The sequence below is a fragment of the Salmo salar genome, chromosome ssa27 (genome assembly GCF_905237065.1).
Source record: "Salmo salar chromosome ssa27, Ssal_v3.1, whole genome shotgun sequence".
Classification (NCBI taxonomy): domain Eukaryota; kingdom Metazoa; phylum Chordata; class Actinopteri; order Salmoniformes; family Salmonidae; genus Salmo; species Salmo salar.
This window is the reverse complement of record NC_059468.1, coordinates 44,670,256-44,692,390: the sequence shown is the minus strand read 5'-3', so window position 1 is coordinate 44,692,390 and position 22,135 is coordinate 44,670,256. Positions and strand designations below refer to the sequence as shown.

Genomic DNA, 22,135 nt, shown 5'->3' with positions numbered 1-22,135 from the left:
TGGCATGACACAGTGCTATATTAACCAGACCATCCCCTGGCATGGCACAGTGCTATATTAACCAGACAATCCCCTGGCACAGTGCTATATTAACCAGACCATCCCCTGGCACAGTGCTATATTAACCAGACCATCCCCTGGCATGGTACAGTGCTATATTAACCAGACCATCCCCTGGCATGGCACAGTGCTATATTAACCAGACCATCCCCTGGCACAGTGCTATATTAACCAGACCATCCCCTGGCACAGTGCTATATTAACCAGACCATCCCCTGGTACAGTGCTATATTAACCAGACCATCCCCTGGCACAGTGCTATATTAACCAGACCATCCCCTGGCACAGTGCTATATTAACCAGACCATCCCCTGGCATGGCACAGTGCTATATTAACCAGACCATCCCCTGGCACAGTGCTATATTAACCAGACCATCGCCTGGCACAGTGCTATATTAACCAGACCATCCCCTGGCATGGCACAATGCTATATTAACCAGACCATCCCCTGGCACAGTGCTATATTAACCAGACCATCCCCTGGCATGGCACAGTGCTATATTAACCAGACCATCCCCTGGCACAGTGCTATATTAACCAGACCATCCCCTGGCACAGTGCTATATTAACCAGACCATCCCCTGGTACAGTGCTATATTAACCAGACCATCCCCTGGCATGGCACAGTGCTATATTAACCAGACCATCCCCTGGCACAGTGCTATATTAACCAGACCATCCCCTGACACAGTGCTATATTAACCAGACCATCCCCTGGCACAGTGCTATATTAACCAGACCATCCCCTGGCATGGCACAGTGCTATATTAACCAGACCATCCCCTGGTACAGTGCTATATTAACCAGACCATCCCCTGGCACAGTGCTATATTAACCAGACCATCCCCTGGCACAGTGCTATATTAACCAGACCATCCCCTGGCACAGTGCTATATTAACCAGACCATCCCCTGGCATGGCACAGTGCTATATTAACCAGACCATCCCCTGGCACAGTGCTATATTAACCAGACCATCCCCTGGCACAGTGCTATATTAACCAGACCATCCCCTGGCATGACACAGTGCTATATTAACCAGACCATCCCCTGGCACAGTGCTATATTAACACAGACCATCCCCTGGCACAGTGCTATATTAACCAGACCATCCCCTGGCACAGTGCTATATTAACCAGACCATCCCCTGGCACAGTGCTATATTAACCAGACCATCCCCTGGCACAGTGCTATATTAACCAGACCATCCCCTGGCACAGTGCTATATTAACCAGACCATCCCCTGGCACAGTGCTATATTAACCAGACCATCCCCTGGCACAGTGCTATATTAACCAGACCATCCCCTGGCATGGCACAGTGCTATATTAACCAGACCATCCCCTGGCACAGTGCTATATTAACCAGACCATCCCCTGGCACAGTGCTATATTAACCAGACCATCCCCTGGCATGACACAGTGCTATATTAACCAGACCATCCCCTGGCACAGTGCTATATTAACCAGACCATCCCCTGGCACAGTGCTATATTAACCAGACCATCCCCTGGCACAGTGCTATATTAACCAGACCATCCCCTGGCACAGTGCTATATTAACCAGACCATCCCCTGGCATGGCACAGTGCTATATTAACCAGACCATCCCCTGGCATGGCACAGTGCTATATTAACACAGACCATCCCCTGGCACAGTGCTATATTAACCAGACCATCCCCTGGCACAGTGCTATATTAACCAGACCATCCCCTGGCACAGTGCTATATTAACCAGACCATCCCCTGGCATGACACAGTGCTATATTAACCAGACCATCCCCTGGCACAGTGCTATATTAACCAGACCATCCCCTGGCACAGTGCTATATTAACCAGACCATCCCCTGGCACAGTGCTATATTAACCAGACCATCCCCTGGCACAGTGCTATATTAACCAGACCATCCCCTCTGTTAAGGGGGGTGTTACCGATGAGTGGAAACTCAGGAATGCTAGACATTAACACACTACCCCTCCGTTAACTCAGGATGCTAGACAACGAGGACTCTGAGTCAGCCCATGTGAACGTGTATAAGTCTGGAAAGGTTTTGGTACAGGGTAACATCAAACTGTTCAAATCAAATCAAGTTTTATTTGCCACATGCACAGAATAAAACAAGTGTAGACTTTACCGTGAAATGCAGACTTACAAGCCCCTTAACCAACAGCGCAGTTCAAGAAGACGAAAATATTTACCAAGTAGACTAAAATAAAAAGTAATAATAAAAAGTAACACAATAAGAACAACAATAGTGAGGCTATATACAGGGTATTACGGTACAGAGTCAATGTGGAGGCTATATACAGGGTATTACGGTACAGAGTCAATGTGGAGGCTATATACAGGGGGTACCGGAACAGAGTCAATGTGGAGGCTATATACAGGGGGTACCGGTACAGAGTCAATGTGGAGGCTATATACAGGGTGTTACGGTACAGAGTCAATGTGGAGGCTATATACAGGGTGTTACGGTACAGAGTCAATGTGGAGGCTATATACAGGGTGTTACGGTACAGAGTCAATGTGGAGGCTATATACAGGGGGTACCGCTACAGAGTCAATGTGGAGGCTATATACAGGGGGTACCGCTACAGAGTCAATGTGGAGGCTATATACAGGGTATTACGGTACAGAGTCAATGTGGAGGCTATATACAGGGTGTTACGGTACAGAGTCAATGTGGAGACTATATACAGGGTATTACGGTACAGAGTCAATGTGGAGGCTATATACAGGGTATTACGGTACAGAGTCAATGTGGAGGCTATATACAGGGTGTACCGGTACAGAGTCAATGTGGAGGCTATATACAGGGGGTACCGGTACAGAGTCAATGTGGAGGCTATATACAGGGCGTACCGGTACAGAGTCAATGTGGAGACTATATACAGGGTATTACGGTACAGAGTCAATGTGGAGGCTATATACAGGGGGTACCGGTACAGAGTCAATGTGGAGGCTATATACAGGGGGTACCGGTACAGAGTCAATGTGGAGGCTATATACAGGGGGTACCGGAACAGAGTCAATGTGGAGGCTATATACAGGGGGTACCGGTACAGAGTCAATGTGGAGGCTATATACAGGGGGTACAGGTACAGAGTCAATGTGGAGGCTATATACAGGGGGTACCGGTACAGAGTCAATGTGGAGGCTATATACAGGGGGTACCGGAACAGAGTCAATGTGGAGGCTATATACAGGGTATTACGGTACAGAGTCAATGTGGAGGCTATATACAGGGTGTTACGGTACAGAGTCAATGTGGAGGCTATATACAGGGTGTTACGGTACAGAGTCAATGTGGAGGCTATATACAGGGTGTTACGGTACAGAGTCAATGTGGAGGCTATATACAGGGTGTTACGGTACAGAGTCAATGTGGAGGCTATATACAGGGTGTTACGGTACAGAGTCAATGTGGAGGCTATATACAGGGTATTACGGTACAGAGTCAATGTGGAGGCTATATACAGGGGGTACCGGAACAGAGTCAATGTGGAGGCTATATACAGGGGGTACCGGAACAGAGTCAATGTGGAGGCTATATACAGGGTATTACGGTACAGAGTCAATGTGGAGGCTATATACAGGGTGTTACGGTACAGAGTCAATGTGGAGGCTATATACAGGGTGTTACGGTACAGAGTCAATGTGGAGGCTATATACAGGGTGTTACGGTACAGAGTCAATGTGGAGGCTATATACAGGGTGTTACGGTACAGAGTCAATGTGGAGGCTATATACAGGGTGTTACGGTACAGAGTCAATGTGGAGGCTATATACAGGGTATTACGGTACAGAGTCAATGTGGAGGCTATATACAGGGGGTACCGGAACAGAGTCAATGTGGAGGCTATATACAGGGTATTACGGTACAGAGTCAATGTGGAGGCTATATACAGGGTGTTACGGTACAGAGTCAATGTGGAGGCTATATACAGGGTGTTACGGTACAGAGTCAATGTGGAGGCTATATACAGGGTGTTACGGTACAGAGTCAATGTGGAGGCTATATACAGGGTGTTACGGTACAGAGTCAATGTGGAGGCTATATACAGGGTGTTACGGTACAGAGTCAATGTGGAGGCTATATACAGGGGGTACCGGTACAGAGTCAATGTGGAGGCTATATACAGGGGGTACCGGTACAGAGTCAATGTGGAGGCTATATACAGGGTATTACGGTACAGAGTCAATGTGGAGGCTATATACAGGGTGTTACGGTACAGAGTCAATGTGGAGGCTATATACAGGGGGTACCGGTACAGAGTCAATGTGGAGGCTATATACAGGGTGTTACGGTACAGAGTCAATGTGGAGGCTATATACAGGGTATTACGGTACAGAGTCAATGTGGAGGCTAAATACAGGGTGTTACGGTACAGAGTCAATGTGGAGGCTATATACAGGGGGTACCGGTACAGAGTCAATGTGGAGGCTATATACAGGGGGTGCCGGTACAGAGTCAATGTGGAGGCTATATACAGGGGGTGCCGGTACAGAGTCAATGTGGAGGCTATATACAGGGGGTACCGGTTCAGAGTCAATGTGGAGGTTATATACAGGGGGTACCGGTACAGAGTCAATGTGGAGGCTATATACAGGGGGCACCGGTTCAGAGTCAATGTGGAGGTTATATACAGGGGGTACCGGTACAGAGTCAATGTGGAGGCTATAAACAGGGGGCACCGGTACAGAGTCAATGTGGAGGCTATATACAGGGTGTTACGGTACAGAGTCAATGTGGAGGCTATATACAGGGTGTTACGGTACAGAGTCAATGTGGAGGCTATATACAGGGTGTTACGGTACAGAGTCAATGTGGAGGCTATATACAGGGTATTAAGGTACAGAGTCAATGTGGAGGCTATATACAGGGGGTACCGGTACAGAGTCAATGTGGAGGCTATATACAGGGTGTTACGGTACAGAGTCAATGTGGAGGCTATATACAGGGTATTACGGTACAGAGTCAATGTGGAGGCTATATACAGGGGGTACCGGTACAGAGTCAATGTGGAGGCTATATACAGGGTGTTACGGTACAGAGTCAATGTGGAGGCTATATACAGGGTGTTACGGTACAGAGTCAATGTGGAGACTATATACAGGGGGCAATTTTTATGAATTGTTCAGCAGTCTTACGGCTTGGGGTAGAAGCTGTTGAGGAGCATTTTGGTCCTAGACTTGGCGCTCTGGTACGGCTTGCCGTGCGGTAGCAGAGAAAACAGTCTATAACTTGGGTGACTGGAGTCTGAATATAATTTTATGGGCTTTCCTCTGACATCGCCTATTATATAGGTCCTGGATGGCAGGAAGCTTGGCCCCAGTGATGTACTGGTCCATTCGCACTACCCTATGCCTTACGGTCAGATGCCGAGCAGTTGCCGTACCAGGCGGTGATGCAACCGGTCTGGATGCTCTCGATGGTGCAGCTGTAGAACTTTTGGGGGCCAAATCTTTTCAGTCTCCTGAGGGGGAAAAGGTTTTGTCGCGCCCTCTTCATGACTGTCTTGGTGTGTTTGGACCATGATAGGTTGTTTGTGATGTGGACACCAAGGAACTTGAAATTCTCGACCCGCTCCACTGCAGCCCCGTCGATGTTAATGGGGGCCTGTTAGTCCACGATCAGCTACTTTGAGGGAGAGGTTGTTGTCCTGGCACCACACTACCAGGTCTCTGACCTCCTCCCTGTAGGCCGTCTCATCGTTGTCGGTGATCAGGCCTATCACTGTTGTGTCATCAGCAAACTTAACGATGGTGTTGGAGTCATGTTTGGCCATGCAGTCGTAAGTGAACAGGGAATACAGGAGGGGACTAAGTACACACCCCTGTGGGTCCCCATTGTTAAGTATCAACGTGGCAGACGTGTTGTTGCTTATGACTTAGGGGTGGCTAGTCAGGAAGTTGCAGAGGGAGGTGTTTAGTCCCAGAGTCCTTAGTTTAGTGATGAGCTTCGTGGGCACTAATCTTAATCCTGTATTGATGCTTTGCTTGTTTGATGATTCGTCTGAGGGCTGGATTTCTTTTAAGTGTCCGGAATAGTCTCCCGCTCCTTGAAAGAGGCATCTCTAGCCTTTAGCTCGATGCGGATGTTGCCTGTTATCCATGGCTTCTGGTTGGGATATGTACGTATAGTCACTGTGGGGACAACGTCATCGATGCACTTATTGATGAAGCTGCCATTGCATGAATCCCGGAACATATTCCAGTCTGTGCAGAACAGTCCTGTAGCTTAGCATCCGCATCATCTAACCACTTCCGCATTGAGCGAGTCAATGGCTCTTCCTGCTTTAGTTTTTGCTTGTTAGCAGGAATCAGGAGGATAGAATTGTGGTCAGATTTGCCAAATGGAGGGCGAGGGAGAGCTTTGTATGCATCTCTGTGTGTGGAGTAAAGGTAGTCTAGAGTTTTTTTCCCCCTGGTTGCACATGTGACATGCTGTTAAAAATTTGGTAAACTGATTTAAGTTTGCCTGCCTTAAAGTCCCCGGCCACTAGGAGCGTCGCATCTGGGAGAGCATTTTCTTCTTTGCTTATGGCCTTATAGTGTTGGTTGAGAGCGGTCTTAGTGCCAGTTTTGCTTTGTGTTGGTAAATAGATGGCTATGAATAATACAGATGAGAACTCTCTTGGTAGAAAGTGTGGTCGACAGTTTATCATAAGGTGCTCTACCTCAGGCGAGCAATACCTCTTTAATATTAGACATCGCGCACCAGCTGTTATTGACAAATAGACACACACCCCTCGTCTTACCAGAGGTAGCGTCTCTGTTCTGCGGGTGCACGGAAAATCCCATCAGTTCTGTATTGTCCGTTTCATCGTTCAGCCACGTCTCGGTGGAACATAAGATGTTACAGTTTTTAATGTCCCCTTAATAGTTGGTCAGCAATTTTATTTTCTAACGATTGCATTCTCAGAAGGATGCGTCCCCTTTTCCGGCGTCTTTCTTCATGCAAAAGGCGTAGATCTGGGCCTGTTCCAGTGAAAGCAGGATATCCTTCTCGTCGGAATCGTTAACGGAAAAAGTTTCTTCCAGTCCGCGGTGAGTAATCGCTTTTCTGATGTCCAAAAGTAATTTTTCGTTCATAAGAGACGGAAGCAGCAACAATAAGTTCAAAAATAAGTTACACAAAATGGAAACAAAAACAGAAAAATTGCACAATTGGTTGTAAAATGTCAGCCATGTTTTTTGGTGCCATCTTTATCTAGAGAGAAACAATGTTGTTTGATGGAGATATTGTCTGTATAGTTTTTTTTTTTTTAGCTTTTTCCCATTGTCTTTATCTAGAGAGGGGTCTTACTCAGCCATCTTTATCTTGCGATTACCACTTTCAGTACGGAAGATAAAAGTTTCAGCTGGACTTTCACATAATCAAAGAGGAAACGCAGCAATTGAAGCTCTTTCTTGAGAAAGATTCCCCCCGCCCTGAGCATGTCAGACCAGACCTCTTCATTAAGAAATTATATAGAAGGAAAGTAGTGTAGTAGCCTACCAAAAAAAACTATTAGGCAACAACAAATTCAATCCCTTTTAGACATCTTCCTGGACAAAACATTTCACTGAAATAGTGAAGGTGTAAACTTGGCAGTAAAAAACTTAAACAGTATATTTGTGCTCTCGGCTTCCCTATCAAATCAAACAATGTGAAGCAGAAAACTTTCAAAAATTAACAACAAAGACAAATGATTTGATGAAGAAAAAAAAAATCGAAGAAAGAAATTGAGAAACCTGTTAAACCAAAATCATAGAGACCCAGAACACCTGACTATGGTGAATCACTAAAACGATACAGAAATACACTACGGAAAAAGAAGGAACAGAAATCAGCTCAATGTAAATGAAGAATCCATAGAATCTAACCACTTCTGGGGAAATTGGAAAACCCTAAACAAACAACAACACAAAGATATCTATCCAAAATGGAGATATATGGATAAACCACTTCTCCAATCTTTTTAGCTCTATAACAAAGAACAAAGAGCTAAACCATATACATGATCAAATACTAATCTTAGAATCAACTATTAAAGACTACCAGAACCCACTGGATTCTCCAATTACATTGAATGAACTACAGGACAAAATACAAACCCTCCAACCCAAAAAGGCCTGTGGTGTTGATGGTATCTGACATGAAATAATAAAATATACAGACCACAAATTCCAGTTGGCTAAACATAAACTCTTTAACATCGTCCTCAGCTCTTGTATCTTCTCCAATATTTGGAACCAAGGACGGATCACCCCAATCCACACAAAACGGTGACAAACAGCAAGCTTAGGAAAATTATCTGCATTAACATTAACAGCAGACTCATTTGATGGACTGTGGTTTTGGGGGGGAAACATACAACATTCAAAAATCCATGTACATAAAAAAAAAGTGTGCAGTTAAAATTGGCAAAAAAACACAAACATTTCTTTCCACAGGGCAGTGTGGTGAGACAGGGATGCAGATTAAGCCCCACCCTACAACAGTCTGCAGTACCCGGCCTCGCCCTACCAGAATCTGAAGTCAAATGTCTTCTGTTTGCCGATGATCTGGTGCTTCTGTCCCCAACTATGGAGGGCCTACAGCAGCACCTAGATCTTCTGCAAAGATTCTGTCAAACCTTGGTCCTGACAGTAAATCTCAGTAAGACCAAAATCATGGTTTTCCAAAAAAGGTTTTGTTGCCAGGACCACAAATACAGATTCCATCTAGACACCGTTGCCCTTGAGCACACAAATAACTATACATACCTTGGCCTAAACATCAGCACCACAGGTAACTTCCACAAAGCTGTGAACGATCTGAGAGACAAGGCAAGAACAGCCTTCTTCACCATCAAAAGGAACATAAAATTTGACATCCCAATTAGGATCTGGCTAAAAATGCTTGAATCAGTTATAGAACACATTGCCCTTTATGGTTGTGAGGTCTGGGGTCCGCTCACCAACCAAGAATTCACTAAATGGGACAAACACCAAAATGAAACTCTGCATGCAGAATCCTGCAGAAATGTCCTCAGTATACAAGGTAAAACACCAAATAATGAATGCAGAGCAGAATTAGGCCGATACCCGCTAATTATCAAAATCCTGAAAATAGACGTTAATTTCTACAACCACCTAAAAGGAAGTGATTCCCAAATGTTCCATAACAAAGCCATCAGCTACAGAGAGATGAACCTGTCCTTGGGCTCTGTTCACAAACACAAACAGACCCCACAGAGCCCCAGGACAGCGTCAAAACCAAATCATGAAACAACAAAAAGACAATTACTTGACACATTAGAAAGAATTTACAAAAACACAGAGCAAACTAGAATGCTATTTGGCCCTAACAGAGAGTACACAGTGGCAGAATACCTGACCACTGTGACTGACCCAAACTTAAGGAAAGATTTGCCTATGTACAGACTCAGTGAGCATAGCCTTGCTATTGAGAAAGGCCGCTGTTGGCAGACTTGGCTCTCAAGAGAAGACAGGCTATGTGCACACTGCCCACAAAATGAGGTGGAAACTGAGCTGCACTTCCTAACCTCCTGCCAAATGTATGACCATATTAGAGACACATATTTCCCTCAGATTACAAAGACCCACAAAGAATTCAAAATAAAATCCAATTTTGATAAACTCCCATATCTACTGGGTGAAAATACCACAGTGTGCCATCACAGCAGCAAGATTTTGTGACCTGTTGCCACAAGAAAAGGGCAACAAGTGAAGAACAAACACCATTGTAAATACAACCCATATTTATGTTGATTCATTTTCCCTTTTTAAACTTTAACTATTTGCACATAATATGACATTTGAAATGTATTTATTATTTTGGAACGTTTGTGAGTGTAATGTTTACTGTTCATTTTTATTGTTTATTTCACTTTTGTTTATTATCTATTTCAGTTGCTTTGGCAATGTAAACATATGTTTCCCATGCCAATAAAGCCCCTTGAATTGATATTGAATTGAGAGAGAGAAGACACTTGGTTCTGTCTGGGTTCTGAATGAGTTCTGACTGGGTTCTGACTGCTTTCTGTCTGGGTTCTGACTGGGCTCTGACCGCATTCTGACTGCGTTCTGTCCAGTGGTGTAAAGTACTTTGGGGTATCTGTACTTTACTTTACTATTTATGTTTTTTAATCATTTTACTTTTATTCCACTACATTCCTAAAGAAAATAATGTACTCCTTACTTTCCCTAGCACCCAAAAGTACTCGTTACATTTTGAATTCTTAGCAGGACAAGAAATTTGTCTAATTCACGCACTTATCAAAAGAACATCCCTGGTCGTCCCTACTGCCTCTGATCTGGCAGACTCACTAAACAGAGAACATCCCTGGTCGTCCCTACTGCAACTGATCTGGAGGACTCACTAAACACAAATGCTTTGTTTGTAAATTGTGTCTGAGTGTTGAAATGTGCCCCTGGCTATCCGTAAATTTAAAAACCTGAAAATTGTGTCATCTGGTTTGCTTAATATAAGCCATTTTAAATTATTTATAATTTTACTTTTGATACGTCAGTACATTTAAACACAAATACTTTTAGACTTTTACTCAAGTAGTATTTTACTGAGTGACTTTCACTTTTAATTTAGTCATTTTCTTTTAAGGAATCTTTACTTTTACTCAAGTATGACAATTTGGTATGTTTTCCACCACTGGTTCTGTCTGTGTTCTGTATGGATTCTGTATGGGTTCTGTATGGGTTCTGTCTGTGTTCTGTATGGGTTCTGTATGGGTTCTGTCTGTGTTCTCTATGGGTTCTGACTATGCTCTGTCTGTGTTCTGTATGGGTTCTGACTGTGTTCTGGCTGTGTTCTGACTGGGTTCTGGCTGTGTTCTGGCTGGGTTCTGACTGCGTTCTGTCTGGGTCCTGACTATGCTCTGTATGGATTCTGGCTGGGTTGTGATTGGGTTCTGACTGGGTTCTGAATGCGTTCTGTCTGTGTTCTGACTGCTTTCTGTCTGTGTTCTGTTTGTGTTTTGACTGAGTTCTGACTAGGTTTTCACTGGGTTCTGATTGGATTCTGACTGGGATCTGTCTGGGTTCTGTGTGAGTTCTGACTGGGTTCTGACTGGGATCTGTCTGGGTTCTGTCTGGGATCTGTCTGGGTTCTGTCTGTGTTCTATCTGTGTTCTGTCTGGGTTCTGATTGGATTCTGACTGGGATCTGTCTGGGTTCTGTGTGGGTTCTGACTGTGTTCTGACTGGGATCTGTCTGGGTTCTGTCTGGGATCTGTCTGGGATCTGACTGGGTTCTGACTGGGTTCTGACTGGGATCTGACTGGGATCTGACTGGGTTCTGACTGGGTTCTGACTGGGATCTGACTGGGTTCTGACTGGGATCTGACTGGGTTCTGACTGGGATCAGACTGGGTTCTGACTGGGTTCTGACTGGGATCTGACTGGGTTCTGTCTGTGTCATCCAGGTCCTTGTATAGAGCATTGAGCACTCTAAATATTTTGAGACAGCACTTAAAACCTCTCTAGGGCAGGTGGGATGGCAGCATCCCACCTGACCAACATCCAGTGAAATTGCAAAAACATCCAGTGAAATTCAAAAATACTAAATTCAAGTATTTAACATTCTTGAAAATATGTGTTATACATCAAAATAAAACTTAACTTCTTGTTAATTCAGCTGCCATGTCAGATTTGAAAAAGGCTTTACGGCGAAAGCAAACCATGTGATTATCTGAGGACAGCGCCCCGCATACAAAACCATGAAAAACATATTTCAACCAGGCAGGTGCGACACAAAAGTCAGAAATAGCGATATAAAAAATGCCTTACCTTTGACGATCATCTTCTGTTGGCACTCCAAAAGGTCCCAGTTACATCACAAATGGTCCTTTTGTTCGATAATGTCCTTCTTTATATCCATAAAAACTCAGTTTAGCTGGCGCGCTTCAGTCAATAATCCACCCAGTTTCCCTCCAACAAAATGCATACAAAATGAATCCCAAACGTTACTAATAAACTTTTCCAAACAAGTCAAACAAAGTTTAGAATCAAAACTTAGGTACCCTAATACGTAAATAAATGATAAAATAAAGACGGAGAATAATATGTTCATTACCGGAGATAAATAAGAAAGAACACGCTTTCCTCCACGCGCTTGGAAACACTACAGCCAAAATGGGAGACACCTAGAAAACTAAAATTTCTGGGTTGTTTTTCCAGAAACCAGCCTGAAACTGTTTCTAAAGAGTGTTGACATCTAGTGGAAGCCCTAGGAACTGCAATCTGGGAGGACTTGGCCTTATTATTAAAATAGTAGCCATTGAAACTATTGGTAAACAGATTTTTTTTTTGGGGGGGGGGGTGGTTTGTCCTCGGGGTTTCGCCTGCCATATCAGTTCTGTTATATTCACAGACATTATTTTAACAGTTCTAGAAACTTTAGAGTGTTTTCTATCCAAATCTACCAATTATATGCATATCCTAGCTTCTGGACCTGAGTAGCAGGCAGTTTACTTTGGGCACGCTTTTCATCCGGATGTCAAAATACTGCCCCCTACCCCAGACAAGTTAACATTACACACAGGTGTTGTTTATTCTATCACCCAACAGGGCCGATCATAGGTCCACCATATTAGCCAACCATTCTTTACTCTACCATGTTAGCCAACCTAACTCTGCTCTACCATGTTAACCAACCTAGCTCTACTCCACCATGTTAGCCAATCTAGCTCTACTCTACCATGTTAGCCAATCTAGCTCTACTCTACCATGTTAGCCAATCTAGCTCTACTCTACCATGTTAGCCAATCTAGCTCTACTCTACCATGTTAGCCAATCTAGCTCTACTCTACCATGTTAGCCAATCTAGCTCTACTCTACCATGTTAGCCAACCCTTCTCTACTCTACCATGTTAGCCAACCCTTCTCTACTCTACCATGTTAGCCAACCCTTCTCTACTCTACCATGTTAGCCAACCTAGCTCTACTCTACCATGTTAGCCAACCCTTCTCTACTATCCCATGTTAGCCAACCCTTCTCTACTCTACCATGTTAGCCAACCCTTCTTTACTCTACCATGTTAGCAAACCCTTCTCTACTCTACCATGTTAGCCAACCTAACTCTACTCTACCATGTTAGCCAACCCTTCTCTACTCTACCATGTTAGCCAACCCTTCTCTAATCTACCATGTTAGCCAACCCTTCTCTACTCTACCATGTTAGCCAACCCTTCTTTACTCTACCATGTTAGCCAACCTAACTCTACTCTACCATGTTAGCCACCCTAACTCTACTCTACCATGTTAGCCAACCTAACTCTACTCCACCATGTTAGCCAACCCTTCTTTACTCTACCATGTTAGCCAACCTAACTCTACTCTACCATGTTAGCCAACCTAACTCTACTCTACCATGTTAGCCAACCCTTCTCTACTCTACCATGTTAGCCAACCTAACTCTACTCTACCATGTTAGCCAACCTAACTCTACTCTACCATGTTAGCCAACCTAACTCTACTCCACCATGTTAGCCAACCTAACACTACTCCACCATGTTAGCCAACCTAACACTACTCCACCATGTTAGCCAACCTAACTCTATTCAACCATCTTAGCCAACCTAACACTACTCTGACCTACACATGATGGGGTTACATGGTTTCAGTACATGATATTGCATCACACAGGCACACTTGACATTATAATCTGATATGATAACATGATATTATAATCTGATATTATAATCTGATATGATAACATGATATTATAATCTGATATTATAATCTGATATTATAATCTGATATTATAACATGATATTATAATCTGATATTATAACATGATATTATAATCTGATATTATAATCTGATATGATAATCTGATATTATAATCTGATATTATAATCTGATATTATAACATGATATTATAATCTGATATTATAATCTGATATTATAACATGATATTATAATCTGATATTATAATCTGATATGATAATCTGATATTATAATCTGATATTATAATCTGATATTATAACATGATATTATAATCTGATATTATAACATGATATTATAATCTGATATGATAATCTGATATTATAATCTGATATTATAATCTGATATTATAACATGATATTATAATCTGATATTATAATCTGATATTATAACATGATATTATAATCTGATATTATAACATGATATTATAATCTGATATTATAATCTGATATGATAATCTGATATTATAATCTGATATTATAATCTGATATTATAACATGATATTATAATCTGATATTATAATCTGATATTATAACATGATATTATAATCTGATATTATAACATGATATTATAATCTGATATGATAATCTGATATTATAATCTGATATTATAATCTGATATTATAACATGATATTATAATCTGATATTATAATCTGATATTATAATCTGTGCTGTGTTATTGCAAAATAGATGGCAGTCTAGGTCTAGGACAATAAAGTTGAAATGTTGAAAGTTTACCTGGAAAGCCAACATTTAATTTAGCCTGTCAATCTATGTGTCTCTTCCCTTCAGAGATTGACCAGGGCAGCTGTGGCGACCCAGGGATACCGGCCTACGGCAAGCGGGAGGGGACAGGTTTCCGCCACGGGGACAGGCTGCACTTTGACTGTCTTCCTGCCTTTGAGTTGGTGGGGAAGAAGAACATCACCTGCCAGAAGAACAACCAGTGGTCAGCCAAGAAACCCAGCTGTGTCTGTAAGCAGTGATACGTCTCCTATACAATACATCATCTTTGCTAGCCTAGCTGTTTCCTTAAGCAGTGATACGTCTCCTATACAATACATCATCTTTGCTAGCTCAGCTGTTTCCTTAAGCAGTGATACGTCTCCTATACAACACATCATCTTTGCTAGCTCAGCTGTTTCCTTAAGCAGTGATACGTCTCCTATACAACACATCATCTTTGCTAGCCCAGCTAGCTGTGAGTTATAAATCTCCTTTGCTAACCTAACTCACAGTTTGATGGCATGCAATTAGCATCAAGTATCCAACCCCAAATCCTTGCTACGCTCACAACTCTCTGCTGTAGAAATGTCATGCTAAAAGTGTTTATTTGCAGGTTTGTCTGTTAGGTAAAGCAGGTGGATAATGTGGCCGCTCACACACAGTCACGCTGCGCCTCACACGCACATGCACGAGCACAGTCAATGTGCTGACTGTAAGCTGCATGTTTGATTTGTCCTTCCTTACTCTACCATTACCATCCTCATAGAAGTGAATGACACCACCACCAATGTGATGTATGGTAACCTCATTAGTTTGTTCAGGAACAACAAAATAAAGATTCATAGTTTTTGCTTCATATTCAATAAAGTAAGAAAGAAAGAAAATAAAAAAAGAGGGAGATCTGAGTATGACAGACAGTGAAACAAGCAGAGACTGGGCAACACTTTCTCTTCATTTAAAACAATTAATTATTTCACCTTTATTTAACCAGGTAGGCCAGTTGAGAACAAGTCCTTTATTTAACCAGGTAGCCCAGTTGAGAACAAGTCCTTTATTTTAACCAGGTTAGGCCAGTTGAGAACAAGTCCTTTATTTTAACCAGGTAGGCCAGTTGAGAACAAGTCCTTTATTTAACCAGGTAGGCTAGTTGAGAACAAGTTCTCATTTACAACTGCGACCTGACCAAGATAAAGCAAAGCAGTGCGACAAAAACAACAACACAGAGTTACAGAAGGAATAAACAAACATGCAGTCAATAACAAAATAGAAAAATCTATGTACAGTGTGTGCAAATATAGATGATTAAGGAGGTAAGGCAATAAATAGGCCATAGTGGTGAAATAATTAAAATTTAGCATTAATACTGGAGTGATAGATGTGCAGATTATGATGTGCAAGTAGAGATACTGGGATGCAAAAGAGCAAAAGAGTAAAAATAAATAAAATAAATAACAGTATGGGGATGAGGTAATTGGGTGGGCTATTTATAGATGGGCTATGTACAGGTGCAGTGATCGGTAAGCTGCTCTGACAGCTGATGCTTAACGTTAGAGAGGGAGATATAAGACTCCAGCTTCAGTGATTTTTGCAATTCGTTCCAGTCATTGGCAGCAGAGAACAGGAAGGAAAGGCGGCCAAAGGAAGTGTTGGCTTTAGGGATGACCAGTGAAATATACCTTCTGGAGCGCATGCTACGGGTGGGTGTTGCTATGGTGACCAGTGAGCTGAGATAATGCAGGGCTTTAGCTAGCAAAGACTTGTAGATGACCTGGAGCCAGTGGGTTTGGCGACGAATATGTAGTGAAGGCCAGCCAACAAGAGCATACAGGTCGCAGTGGTGGGTAGTATATGGGGCTTTGGTGACAAAACGGATGGCACTGTGATAGACTACATCCGATTTGCTGAGTAGAGTGTTGGAGGCTATTTTGTAAATGACATCACCGAATTCAAGGATGGGTAGGATAGTCAGTTTTACGAGGGTATGTTTGGCAGCATGAGTAAAGGAGGCTTTGTTGCGAAATAGGAAGCAGATTCTAGATTTAATTTTGGATTGGAGATGCTTAATGTGAGTCTGGAAGGAGAGTTTACAGTCTAACCAGACACCTAGGTATTTGTAGTTGTCCACATAGTCAGAACCATCCAGAGTAGTGATGCTAGTCGGGCGGGTGGGTGCTGGGCAGCGATCGGTGGAAGAGCATGCATTTAGTTTTACTAGCATTTAAGAGCAGTTGGAGGCCACAGAAGGAGAGTTGTATGGCATTGAAGCTCGTCTGGAGGTTAGTTAAAAGTTCTAGCAGGACAACTTCCTGTTAACACAGTGTCTTTACTGGACTATTTAGTTCATGTCATCTTTTTATATTAATTTTTATCCTGAATCACTTTATTTACAGTAGCAATGCAGATGAGGGTGTAGAAATCTCTTTTGGTTACAGTTAACAGATGGAATCTTTGGTTTTAGATGAGTTTCAGCGAACAAAATCATGTCATTGTCATCATTACCTGGAAATCAACTCTAGTTTTCTTTAAAGTGTTTAAAGATAAAATGCTTTCAGAATGTCTTCATAATTCCACATTCTGTGTTACAGCCTGAATTCAAAATGGATTAGATATATATTTTTTTAATTCTCACCCATCTACACACAATACCCCATAGTGACAAAGTGAAACATGTTTTAGCGAAAAATTTGGCACATTTAATGAAAATGAAATACAGAATTTACAACCCTGAGTCAATACATGTTAGAATCACCTTTGGCAGTGATTACAGCTGTGAGTGTTTCTGGGTAAGTCTCTAAGAGCTTTGGACACTTGGACTATACAATATTTACAAATTATAATATTTTAATATGATTCATGCTCTGTCAAGTTGGTTGTTGATCATTGCTAGACTGCCATTTTTGCTAGGTTGCTATAGATTTTCAAGCGAATATAAGTCAAAACTGTAACAAGGAATATTCAATGTTGTTTTAGTAAGCTACTCCAGTGTATATTTGGCCTTTTGATTTAGGTTATTGTCCTGCTGAAAGGTGAATCTGTCTCCCAGTGTCTGTTGGAAAGCAGACTGAACCTTGTGCTCGGCTCTATTCCATTTATTTTTTTATCGGGAAAAACTCCCAAGTCCTTGCCAAATATAATCATACCCATAACATGATGTGGCCACTACCATGCTTGAAAATATGAAGAGTGGTAGTCAGTGATATATTTTGTTGGATTTTCCCCAAACGTAATGATTCATATTCAGTATCTTCGTAGTGACTGGGTGCATTGATACACCATCCAAACTTATTTACAAACTAAATACAGTGGCTTGTGAAAGTATTCACCCCCTTGGCATTTTTCCTATTTTGTTGCCTTACAACCTGGAATTAAAATTGATTTTGGGGGGTTTGTATCATTTGATTTACACAACATGCCTTCCACTTTGAAGATGCAAAACATGTTTTATTGTGAAACAAACAAGAAATAAGACAAAAAACTGAAAACTTGAGCGTGCATAACTTTCAACCCCCCCAAAGTCAATACTTTGTAGAGCCACCTTTGCAGGGATTACAGCTGTAAGTCTCTTGGGGTATGTCTCTATAAGCTTGGCACATCTAGCCACTACGATTTTTGCCCATTCTTCAAGGCAAAACTGCTCCAGCTCCTTCAAGTTGGATGGGTTCCGCTGGTGTACAGCGATCTTTAAGTCATACCACAGATTCTCATTTGGATTGAGGTCTGGGCTTTGACTAGGCCATTCCAAGACATTTACATGTTTCCCCTTAAACCACTCGAGTGTTGCTTTAGAAGTATGCTTAGGGTCATTGTTCTGCTGGAAGGTGAACCTCTGTCCCAGTCTCAAATCTCTGGGAGACTGAAACAGGTTTCCCTCAAGAATTTCCCTGTATTTAGTGCCATCCATAATTTCTTCAAGTCTGACCAGTTTCCCAGTCCCTGCCGATGAAAAACATCTCCACAGCATGATGCTGCCACCACCATGCTTCACTGTGGGGATGGTGTTCTCGGGGTGATGAGAGGTGTTTGGTTTGCACCAGACATAGCGTTTTCCTTGATGTCCAAAAAGCTAAATTTTAGTCTCATCTGACCAGAGTACCTTCTTCCATATGTTTGGGGAGTCTCCCTCATGCCTTTTGGCAAACACCAAACGTGTTTGCTTATTTCTTTCCTTAAGCAATGTATTTTTTTCTGGTCATCTTCCTTAAAGCCCAGCTCTGTGGAGTGTACGGCTTTAAGTGGTCCTATGGACAGATACTCCAATCTCTGCTGTGGAGCTTTGCAGCTCCTTCAGGGTTATCTTTGGTCTCTTTGTTGCCTCTCTGATTAATGCCCTCCTTGCCTGGTCTGTGAGTTTTGGTGGGCGGCCCTCTCTTGGCAGGTTTGTTGTGGTGCCATATTCTTTCCATTTTTTAATAATGGATTTAATGGTGCTCCGTGTGATGTTCAAAGTTTCTGATATTTTTTAAAACCGAACCCTGATCTGTACTTCTCCACAACTTTGTCCCTGACCTGTTTGGAGAGCTCCTTGGTCTTCATGGTGCAGTTTGCTTGGCGGTGCCCCTTTGCTTAGTGGTTTTGCAGACTCTGGGGCCTTTCAGAACAGGTGTATGTCTACTGAGATCATGTGACAGATCATGTGACACTTATATTGCACACAGGTGGGCCTTTATTTAGCTAATTATTTAGGGGCTTCATAGGAAAGGGGATGAGTACATTTGCAGACATTTGCAGACATTTACATTTTTTTGATTTTCTTTAAACAAGTTATTTTTTTAATTTCACTTCAACAATTTCAACAATTTGTATTTATGTCCATTACATAAAATCTAAAATAAAACTCAAGTTAAATTACAGGTTGTAATGCAACAAAATAGGAAAAATGCCAAGGGGGATGAATACTTTTGCAAGGCACTGTAATTAAAAACTTCACCATGCTCAAAGGGATATTCAATGTCTGCTTTTTTTTTTTACCCATTTTTTACCCATCTACCAATAGGTGCCCTTCTTTGCGAAGCATTGGAAAACCTGCCTGGTCTTTGGGGTTGAATCTGTGTTTGAAATGTACCGGTCGACTTACAGATAATTGAATGTACTGAGATGACATAGTCAAGGACACTAATATTGCACACAGAGTCAATACATCTTCTTATGTAACTTGTTAAAGCAAAGTTTCACTCCTGAATTTAGTTAGGCTTGCCATAACAAAGGGGTTGAGTTCTTATTAAGTCAAGACATTTCAGCTTTTCATTACATTCTTTTGTTGTTGTATAATAATAATAAAACACTTTGATATTATAGGTATTGTGTGTTGGCCAGTGACACAAAATCTAAATTTAATCCATTTAAAATTCAGGCTGTAACACATCCTTATGTGGAAAAAGCCAAGTGGTCTGAATGCACTGTATGTAACTTTCTTACCTCTAAATCTCTCTTTCTATTCCTCTCTCCGCTCCCTCCCCGATCCCCGCTCTCCCTTTCTCCAGTCTCGTGCTTCTTCAACTTCACAACTCCCTCTGGGGTGCTGCTGTCCCCAAACTACCCCCAGGAATATGGAAACAATATGCACTGCGTGTGGCTCATCATCACCAAGCCAGAGAGTAGGATTAACCTGGCCTTCAATGACCTCAGTATGGAGAAACAGTTTGATTTCCTCAGCGTCAAAGACGGTGGCAAGGTATGGTGATGTTTGTTTTCAATCATTCGGTCAATCGGTCAATCAATCAATACATCAATCAATGATTGATTGATATTATTCTGATTCATTATTTTCACTCTTAAGTTTTAGCTTGTTCCAGAATGAGTCCCTGAATGAGCATTAATAGGAGAAGATTCATCTATCTATCCATCTTCTCTGTCTCATCTCGCTGTCTCTCTCTCTCTCTCTCTCTCTCTCTCTCTCTGTCTCATCTTCTCTGTCTCATCTCGCTGTCTCTCTCTCTCTCTCTCTCTCTCTGTCTCTCTCTGTCGGTCTCTGTCGGTCTCTCTCTCTCTCTGTCTCTCTCTGTGTCTCTGTCTCTATCTGTCTCTCTCCCTGTCTCTCTCTTTCTCTCTCTGTCCACCACAGGCTGAGTCTCCCATCCTGGGTACGTTCTCTGGTGACGTGCTGCCAGCTCCCATCACCACCAGTGCCCACGTGGCACGCCTCGAGTTCCTGACTGACCACACCTACACAGACCGGGGGTTCAACATCACCTTCACCAGTGAGTTAAAACAACACCACCGTCTATCAGTGAAATACTATTTGTCTAACATTTGACTTAGAGTATATACTTGTCTGTTTCTGTCTGCATTATTGTTGTGTGTGTGTGTGTGTGTGTGTGTGTGTGTGTGTGTGTGTGTGTGTGTGTGTGTGTGTGTGTGTGTGTGTGTGTGTGTGTGTGTGTATGTATGTCTTGGTAGCGAGACAGCACTACGAATCACCCTCTATGTCTGTCTCACAAACAGTTTTTCTTCTCTCCAACGGCACCCTTCCTTCAGTCTCCTCACTGTCTCCTCTTTCAACAGACCTGGGATACAAAACTAGACAAAGAGTCCATTTCTAAAAAAAAATACTCAGACATTTTCCCATCCTCATTAGATGTTCTCGTCCCAGACGTGTTCTGATATAAATGTAGAGTTGGGGATTGTAACATACATTTTAGTAGTAGTGGTACATTTACATTTTAGTCATTTAGCAGACACTCTTATCCAGAGCAACTTACAGTAGTGAATGCATACATTTCATTTCATGCATTTTTTATTTTTTTTTGTATTGGTCCCCCGTGGGAATCAAACCCACAACCCTGGCGTTGCAAACACCATGCTGGCGTTGCAAACACCATGCTCTACCAACTGAGCCACAGGGAAAGTCTAGGTCTAGTATTAAGACAATGTCATATTAATCAAGGCGTGATTTGCTTAAACTGAATATATATATATATATTTATTTTTTTTGCAAATAATTGATCCCCTCAAGACAGACCCACTATGGCTGCTGATTTGGGCATACAGATGTTACAGATGTTGCAGATGTTACAGATGTTTGCAGCTTATAGTAGACAATTCAACATTCCATGACATTAATGGTCTTCACGGAGGCAACTTGTCACAGCGCTGTAAATTCATTGACGGTACAATATACTTTGTCCATTTAAACAGAAATTATGTGAAGTCAGCGAAAAAAAAGACACAAAAAAACAGTACAGGGATGTTACGTTGGTAACAAACTCGATCTGTCAGACATCATGAGACGCTTCACACCTCATCCTACCCACAATGCACTCCGTTCCTAGCGATCGTTTATCCAAACAGTAAAGTACTAATCCTTCGTCCCAAATGTGGCACCCTTTTCCCTACATAGTGCACTACTTTTGACCAGAGCCCTATGGGGTTGTAGCAGTGCACTATATAGTGAATAGGGTTCCATTTGGACCTCAATCTAATTCAGAACCGTCTAATTTACGGCCCAGACGCCGTGACACAGAATGTGGGAAACACACACACCGGATGTGAATTCATTAGAGACTCGTTGTGAAGGAACATCACGAGCCGTTAATTGAAGCCGATGGTTCTCAGTACATCTCCTCTCTCGCGGCAGTTTCAGGGGCGTGGTTTAGCGGAGGAGTCATTCCATCAGTCACATT

At 42.3% G+C, this 22,135-nt stretch overlaps 1 protein-coding gene across 1 annotated transcript in view; it reads left to right on the top strand.

Annotated features, from left to right (window-relative positions):
- The window catches only part of LOC106589158 (CUB and sushi domain-containing protein 2), an 881,306-nt gene that overhangs the window by 505,838 nt on the left and 353,333 nt on the right, over positions 1-22,135 (top strand). The window contains exons 15-17 of the mRNA XM_045709574.1: positions 14,583-14,765; positions 19,997-20,187; positions 20,578-20,713. Coding sequence (XP_045565530.1) covers positions 14,583-14,765; positions 19,997-20,187; positions 20,578-20,713 — 510 coding nt within the window. The remainder of the gene's footprint in view (positions 1-14,582; positions 14,766-19,996; positions 20,188-20,577; positions 20,714-22,135) is intronic.